This window comes from Cariama cristata, unplaced genomic scaffold (genome assembly GCF_000690535.1).
Source record: "Cariama cristata isolate BGI_N322 unplaced genomic scaffold, ASM69053v1 scaffold18318, whole genome shotgun sequence".
In the NCBI taxonomy this organism is placed as follows: Eukaryota; Metazoa; Chordata; class Aves; order Cariamiformes; family Cariamidae; genus Cariama; species Cariama cristata.
The window spans coordinates 40473-48958 of record NW_009631873.1 but is presented as its reverse complement, the minus strand read 5'-3'; the positions used below and the strand labels follow the sequence as shown (position 1 = coordinate 48958).

General features: G+C 40.5%; 1 protein-coding gene across 1 annotated transcript in view; it reads left to right on the top strand.

Annotated features, from left to right (window-relative positions):
- The first annotated feature begins 446 nt into the window (after positions 1-446).
- RAD54L2 (RAD54-like 2 (S. cerevisiae)) overlaps positions 447-8486 on the top strand; it is a 44321-nt gene continuing 36281 nt past the window's right edge. The window contains 2 exon segments of the mRNA XM_009706149.1: positions 447-597; positions 7907-7925. Coding sequence (XP_009704451.1) covers positions 447-597; positions 7907-7925 — 170 coding nt within the window.

Genomic DNA, 8486 nt, shown 5'->3' with positions numbered 1-8486 from the left:
TTTCTGTGCTTTGTGTTTAGATGGTAGTGTTCTGAAATTGTTCATATAATTTATTTATTTTTGCATCTTTGTATCATCGGGCATTGATACTAGGAATCTTTCTGCTGTGTACGTGTCAAGGATACCAAGAAAGAGGTGGGTTTTTTTAGTGATTAGTTAATATATTGCTTCTGATACCGATTCTACAATGCTAGGCCTATATCATTATGATACATTTTTTGTGGCATCCATTTTCTACACAGGATTTTGTGCCAAGTCTGATGTAATTGTTATTTAAAAGACTGATGGCAGATTTTTGTTTTTATATGCAGTAATCCTGCTATGATTTTGAGCCTTGAGGCTCAAAGGTTGGGGTTAACTGGACTCATTATTTACCTCTTTTTCTCGCAGGGTTGCCTCACGGTAGAACATGAGCAGGTAATGCACAAGGAGCACCACTGGGAATCATGTCAGACGAGTCAATCTCAGGGAGTGATCCGGACCTGGACCCGGACTTGGAGCAGGAGGATATGGAAGAGGAGGAGGAGGAAGATGAGGAGGAGGCGATGGAGGAAGACAATGATGGGGATGACGAGGAGGACTTACTTGATGAGAGTGGTAAGTGAATGGGATTGTGAATCTCTGCATACGTTTGTTATACAAAACCGATGTTACTAATTTTGGTGAGTGACACCTTGGTAGATTGCATAAGGGTTAGGATTTGTCCAGCGCTTGGTAGGGAGAAGTGCTTATGTGGGTGTTTAGTTTAAATAGGGATTTAACATAGGTTAAATTTGGACCAAAAAAAATTTCCATCATGAAAACAAGCCATAAGCATAAATTGTAAGGAGGATAGAATTTTTAAAATAGCTACAGATTCTGGGGAAGCAATTATATAAAGAAGTAAATAAATTAATTTACAATTACTTGTACTATTTAAAAGGATCCGGTGAAATTAAATATATTTACGTCACTGGCTGGCCCATAGGTAAACAATTCGATGGATGCTACAAGCAATTATTGCTAACTTAGAATAATTGTCTTTAACAACTTGAAAATGTTCTTTTATGACAGCATACAGGTTGGGGGTTGGTTGGTTGGTTTGTTTGTTTTACAATATGAAAGGTGGCAGTGCTAAGTAAGTTGTTACCTTCTATCCTCACCTAGTTATAACTCCCCCACTCTTCAGTTAGGACCAATATAGCTGTTTGTGGACCTGTGCTGGTACATTTAATGTTAACCTGCAGGTTACATTTAAGCAAGATTAGGAAACTGTTCTGATTTATGGCGTGATCCTGGAAATAAGTTTGTTGTCCAGCGGAAGGGCTGATGTTCTAGGACATGTAGACAGGGGCGCGTGGCTCAGGTGGGAATTCCCCATGCTGTATTTGCCACGAGACTCCTTGTATCATAAAACTACAACCCAAGCCTAAGGGGATGCTGTATTTACTTCCTTTTAAAATTGTGATTTTTTTGTAATTTCAAAGGATGTGCAGATTTTTGAATGCACCTACTTAAACCTACTGAGAACACTCTTCCTTTTCTTAGTGTAGAATGTGTTAAAGACAAATATTTCTCTCTTCTAGTTACTAAATATTTTTGGTTTCAAAGTACATTGTTGTCTGCCAGTGTTTGGGTTTTTTTAATATACTTTCAGCCACATATTACTTGAAGATGCTGTTTTGATTTAAAATGCTTATAAAATGTTTGCACAAATGAATTTTAGTCCTCTAGTTTTATTCACATGATGGCTTTTTCTAAGGAGAAAGTAGCAGAAAAGGAAGTGTTAGTTCTGGTAAGAAATAAGGGAATTCCCAGGAGATAGAGTTATAGGGCCACAGGTTGCTTTGTCTCAAAGTGACTGGTGATGACCTTCTCACTTTGTTCACAGCAACCTGCACCCTGCGGAGCAATAGGAAGCGTGACGTTGTAGACAAACTTTTATTAACAGAGAGGAGTGGCTGTATGTCATGTCCAAGTGGGTCATTGCCCATGGTTATTTTATCATAGACCTCTGTATGTTATCATCTACATCTGTATTATTGTGGCTGAATACTCGTAATTGTTTGTCAAGATTATTCTTTCCAAAGCAAACGAAATTAATGTAGGTATATCAGAACATCACTAAAGGTTAATGACAGCTGTTTGTTTTCATCTTAAAACACTAGAAACATATTTATGTTTTACATTTCTTTAGTGACTAATTAAAAATAAATTTTAACAAATGTAGGAACTAATGAGGAAGAGCGAAAAGACAGTTTACATATAATTAACATAAAATATTTTTATAGTTGTTCATTAGGTACAGGAAAAAACTCTCTTACACAATCTGAGCAAAGCTAGGTTGCCTCTGAGATTTCAGATTGTTTCAGTTTAATTCTGTCTGCCAGAATATCAGGATGCTTTCAGTGTGCTTAGCTGTGTAATTATTGTTTTCTGTGGAGGTGTCCCCTCTGCTTTTCCTGGTCTCTCTTCACAGCTACATACTGCCTCCAAAATGTCATTTGATATCGATGTTACCTTAGATCTAACATAAAACTAGTCTCCTGCTGTTTGGCCTATGAAATAGAACAAACTTCAGAATTAAGACGATCATTTTTTTTTTTTTTTGTCCCTCTGAGGTTTATAGTCCTGTCTCTTTGTAGATGTTCATAAAAATAATCTTAGGAACAAACAGTTACTTTTATTCACAAGAAGGAAGGAAGTGCTCTAATATTCATACTATGGAGCTTTTTAAAAGCTTAATTTTAATAATTTCTGTTAAAACTTTATTCTCCCTGTTCCCAGCCTTGCTGTTCTCCTCCCCTCCTGGTATTGCAGTTGTTCCGTAAATGTTCTATTGGGGATCCTGGGGAGATCCTTCCCCTGTGGATGGGCTTTTGCATGTTTCTAGCACTGCAAGATTTAGAAGGTTATTAATCTTTCACAGTGATTTCCTTGGAAGGGCGACAGGCTGCATATATGTTTTTCTCCAAACTGAAACTGATTACTTGTTTTAAATAATAGTGAGTGTAACAATTATAAAACTAACATTCTTGCTGCTTGCTAGCAAAATAGTGGCTTTGTTTCAGGAATGCAAGTTTTCCATGTTTTGATGGCGACTCAAATTACTTAAGAACCTTCCAGGGTTACTGTAACATTATACACACCTGTTGATGGTGGACAGTATAGTCTCAGACTTAGCAGTGACTTGTGTTTTGCATGTTTAACCTGTTTTTGTCTTTTTGATATATATTGTGTGTGGAATTAATACTTGTGGTTTCAGTTTCAGAATTTTCTTGGAGTTCTTTTTACGTTCTGGTAATTAAAAGTACTGTCTTCAGTTTTGGTGCTGTTTTTCTCATTTCTGCTCAAAGTTTTGTTTGCATTTAATACAGGCTGTCTCATAGATGGTCTAGAGTTTAGTTTGGACTTTTATGGTACAAACTTCCAGTCTTGATGAAAACAGTTCTTAAACCTTCTCCCACTGACCTCAAGGAAGAAAAAGAGCACAGAAGACTGGTTTCCTGAATATTTCTGAATAAGTGAGAGTTAATAACGACATAGCTTACATCCTTTGTCTATTTCTTCAGTGGTGGTCAGTTAATGAACCTTAGCATCATATGTAGGAGCTCTTACAGCTTCAGTCTCTTTTTCTGGAGCACTTCTTCCAGGATATGCCTACCCTGACACTTATAACCCCTTCCCAGTGGCTGCCAGACTGCATACCCATCCTAGCAGCACGCTTCAATCCTAGCTGGAGGCTTCCACTGCTTTTCCAACCCTCTCATCCCTACTCACTGCATCTGTTTTCTCATCACTTGTGGGTAGCAGCACTTGTTTTATCATGTTTGATTTTGTGATACCAAAGCATGACTTTTTTTGTTAACTCCCTGAATCCTTTTCACTAGAAATGTGATGTACTGAGGACTGTAGGGATAAAGGACTGTTTCAAGTCCTGCACTTTTTCTCTGATCCTGGTAGTTGCTCAGGGCTGCGTAGAACTATAGGAATAAAAGCTAATTTGAGCAAAGAGGAAACAGACCTCCAATATGGGTTTTAGAGATAATTTCAAATGCAGGGACTGTTCATACCTCAGAGCTTTCCCGAGGAAAGCTGTTGAGTGTTTGAACGAATCCCACTGTAGTGATCTGTTTTTCTACTTTCTGAATGTCTTTGGATTATTCTGATTGAAGTCTCTGGAATTCATTGTCTCTTACTCATACATATTGCTGTAATTCTGCTATTAATAGTGATGGCAAGTTGCTTGTTTTCTTACCTCTGAGTGTATGGGTTAAACACTTCTTTTAAGTGTAGATCAGGGGTAAAACTGTAAAGAGCTGGTTGTTTCAGTTCTCTGAAAGATGGTTAAATGAGCACAGGCATTCACTGTTCTCAAAGACTACTAGTTGTGTTTGCATTACAGGGTGTGTGGTACAGCATACAGGGTTTGGAATCAGTACTTCTAGGGTGTAGTAGTGGACAATTTTCCAGTACCACAGTAGTACTGCAGTTCTTAATGTACAGATATACCAGGCAACACCAAATAAGAGCCTATTGGATGGTACTATTGCGATATGACAATCTCCATGCAATTGGCCTTGTCTTCTGCCCTGTGTTGTCCACTTTGCCTCTTTTCCTCTTTCCCATCCCCTCTTTCTTTCCACAGGGCTGGGGGCATGCTAGCTCCGTGGCATCTCTGTTCGACTAGTGGAGAACAGAAGATGGAGGCAGTCTGTGCTCCCTCTTCTCACCTCAGACTCTTACTCTTCCTCTTCTTCCCTGACAAAGTACTGGAGCAAAAAAAACCCCTGCTTTGTGTGGGGTTTTTATGGACATATGGACCCTTAAAGAGGAGTGAATGAGAAGCACAGAATTGCAAGTCCCAGGAGAGTGGAGGACACACAGGTGCTTGCACTCTTTTGGCCTGCAACTTCTTAGTACAGTGAAGGCACCAGGGCCAAATCTCAGAACCTCTGAAAGATTGGCACAGGAGGTTAGTGAGGGAAAAGGCAGACAGTATTCAATGACTGTATTTCAGTGACTGCTTGTTGTTTGAACTTGAGTGCGCCGCTTGATACTCACAGTTTTGACTTTCCCAAGATACCAAGGCAGGAGTACTTGACTTCAGATGACAGCAACTGTTGATTCAGGTTTGAAAATATCTTTGCTTTCCTTGAACTCTTGCTAGAGGAAAACCTGTTTATTTAAAGGGGTACTGCTAGATCAGCTGCTTTGTGTACAGTTTTCACGTGGTGGGCAGGGGGAAAAATATTGGCATGAAATTACAGCAAGAATGGATTTTGTTTAACGTGATGTTCCTTTGTGGCTCTTTGTGGCTCATCATCATGGTGCGTGCAGCAAGGGGTGCAATTACTTTGAAAGTGAAATTGATTTGTAGCTGCCTGAATAATTTCTGTGTCTACCTTGATGGGAAAAATCAGTAGTTAATGCCATACTTGCTAGAAAGTTCATTAACACCTGGAGTTATTAAAACTGAAATTATTTTGGAAATCTGTTTTTAAAGTCACGTGGAAGTGTAGGTTAATATTTTTTTGAATGATACATGAATGCGTCATTGAGGTCCAGGGAGCTGCTGCTCATTTTGGGAGATTGTGTTATTCATGTGCTTCCCACCCAAAAGTTATTCCATCTTTTCTTCTCCCCAATAAAGTACTGGAACAAACCAAAACTGTGGTGTGTGTGGGAGTCCCCAGCTGGATGTGTGGGGTTGGGAATAGAGCAAATTTCCATCCTTACAGGGGAAGACAAGAAAATCTTTGGTACAAATCTGTTCATTTAGCAGGCTTCTCCCGCTCATATACACAAGCGTTTGCTTTTCATCTGAAGTTATTCTGATAAATTAGGTCATGTTATACTTACCTGTATGAAACTGAGAGGGAGAGGAGAAGTGTGGAGATGGTATCCTGAATAATACCCTGCTAAATGATATTCTATTCTGTATCATTTTATATCCAGATTTAGGAAGGCCCGTATGGCTGGAGGAAAAAAGAAAAAAGAAGGGGAGGTGCTGTTAGAATGTAATTTACCTGCACTTTTTACTTGAATTGGATGGTCCTGCTTGTGTTGGTAAATGAAAATTAGTCCCAGCAACCTGAAATCTTTTTGCATTCTACTTTTGACCAGACTGCATAGCATTTTCTTTTAGGAAACACTGGTTTTAAGTTGTCCTCCCTGTCTACTTGAAAATGGAATGAATTCCTTAAGAAGAGGAGAAGCAAATACATACTTATTTCTTTAATCTCTCAACTCCTTGTAGAAATCAGCTTTTCACAGCTGTGTCTTTGGGTGTTATTGAGGATAGATGGGCATCCCAAGGTCGAAGTGGCCTCAGAGACTATAGCTGCTCTTTGAGGAACCCTTTAATGAGATACTTCCATCTGCTGCTGTACACGGGCACAGTGGACTCGATTGCTTTTTACTTTCTGCCTCAGAGTGGTGATACATGTGCCTTGATCTCTTGTCCTTGTTGTTTAGCCAGAGGCAGGTGGCAGGGGCTAGGGAGAGGCACAGGCCTCTTGGGAATAAGCTTGGAGAGGAGAGGAGGCTCTTTTTGTGCATTGAAAGTGGATGAGTTGGAGAAAAAGGTGTGGAAAGAAACAAAAGTCAGGACCTCCCTAAATCTAGAAATGCACTGAAGACGATCATGAGGGTTCCTTTAATTTTAAGTTCTGCTGTATTCTGTGAGTACGTATGCCAGAGTGGGGGGTGCCAGTAAATAATAATCCTGTAATTTAATCTGCAAGTTGCTGTTTGCAGAGTGCAGGGTGGATTTCTTGGGGGGAAGGGAAGAGTGGTGATTGACATATTTCCATTTTTTCCTTCTTGATGGACTTTCCTATCTTGATTCTTTTGTTTTGGTTACTTGTGGCTGGATGCAGCTCCCTCTAGAGTCCACCAGTACTCTTTCTAAGGAAGCTGGAAGGGCATATCCTGGGGGAAGTGAACGTGTACTCAACAGTAACTTTGTTGCCTCCGTAGTGGCCCTGATCTTTGTAAGCCTGGCAAGCCAAACCTGAACTTTTGTATACCACTGTGCACTGTGCTGTACTTAAACAACCAGGTAGATTTTAATGCTTGTAGACTGTCTTCCAAGCCAATAATTGCATGCAAAGAAGGTGGCATGTGTGGTATCATAGAAGTACAAAAGTAATTGCTACATGTGAAAGAATTCACTAGTGAATTAATATTCTGCATATTGGCATGTGTTTGAACTTTATCAAATTGTTATGGGAAACTGAATTACCTTATAAGATGATCCTTGCTGATCGGAGTGTTTGAATATGCTTTATCATACAGGTGCAGACTGTGGGGTTCAACCTCACATCAGCTGGTTGTGGATAACTGAGTCAGCAAACGTGTCTAACTGCAGATTTTGGATGCATTTCTCAGGTGATTTGCTATAACTAAGAAGTTGAGAGGTTTTTATTGTTTTCTCAGTTCCTGAAAGGGATAAGAGCATCTCTCAAGTTGCTTTGTGTCTATTAAGCATATACTCTCCACCTCCAGAAATCTTACATTCGAGACTTGCGTTGTTTTCCTAAGACCCAGGAAGTTAGGAGCTGGCTGTCTTCTAGCTTTCCACGATCCAGCTGAATAAAATACAGAAGATATAGTTAGTATCAGAGATGGAAAGAGACTGGATACCAACATTTGCAGTTTCAGCAATACTGGTTACTGAGTAATGCGGAAAGGTTACATTGAAATTGCAGGGAAGAAGGTAGAACGTTTGCGTCTCGTTTAGGGAAAATCCCCGCTGATTTCTCTGGGAACTTTGCTTCATTACAGAAGGCAGCATATCTTACCTATTATTTTTATTCTGGCAGTTTCCCTGTAGTACAGTCTGTCTTTCAGAACAAATGGTGTTTCTGCGTGCGATCTGAGGGGTTTGGACCACCCCAGCTAGCAAGGGTCTGCGTACCCAGAGCATTGTATGGGAGCTGCTAGTGCCCGTGCAGACCCTGTGGCAGGCACCCAGCTCCCTCGAAGTGAATTTACTGGACTCACTAAATGGTGACATTTTTTTTAAAAAAAAATCCTCTTGGGTGCTTTGCTGGGAACAGCCAGTACTGTACGCTTTGTTAGGTCCCTTTCTGCCAAACCTGAAGCTGCAGATTGCATTGCCAGGCATTTTGTTTGTGTTGGGGCAGTTTCAGTTGTCAGAGGGTGATCGAGGCAGGTGGAAGTCCCTTGTCTACAGGCTGTTTGCTGATAAATCTGGGAGGAATAGGGGAAGGTAACAGGAATGGAGAGGAGTGTGGGAGGAGTGGTGCCTGGGTTTTGTGGGGGTTTTATTGACTGATTCCAGCATTTTAACTAACCCTGTGAACTAGGTTATTCTCAGCGGGGTGAGGTGTGGCTTGGTGGCTGCTGTGGGAAGGAAGGATGAGATCCCGATGAGAGCTGTCCCCCAGCCCCCTTCACAGGGAATTACAGAGTGACGATGGTGCAGGTCAGTCGCTGAGCCTTTCACAGTCTGCCTGCACTGTCCCAAAGTGCAAACTCTT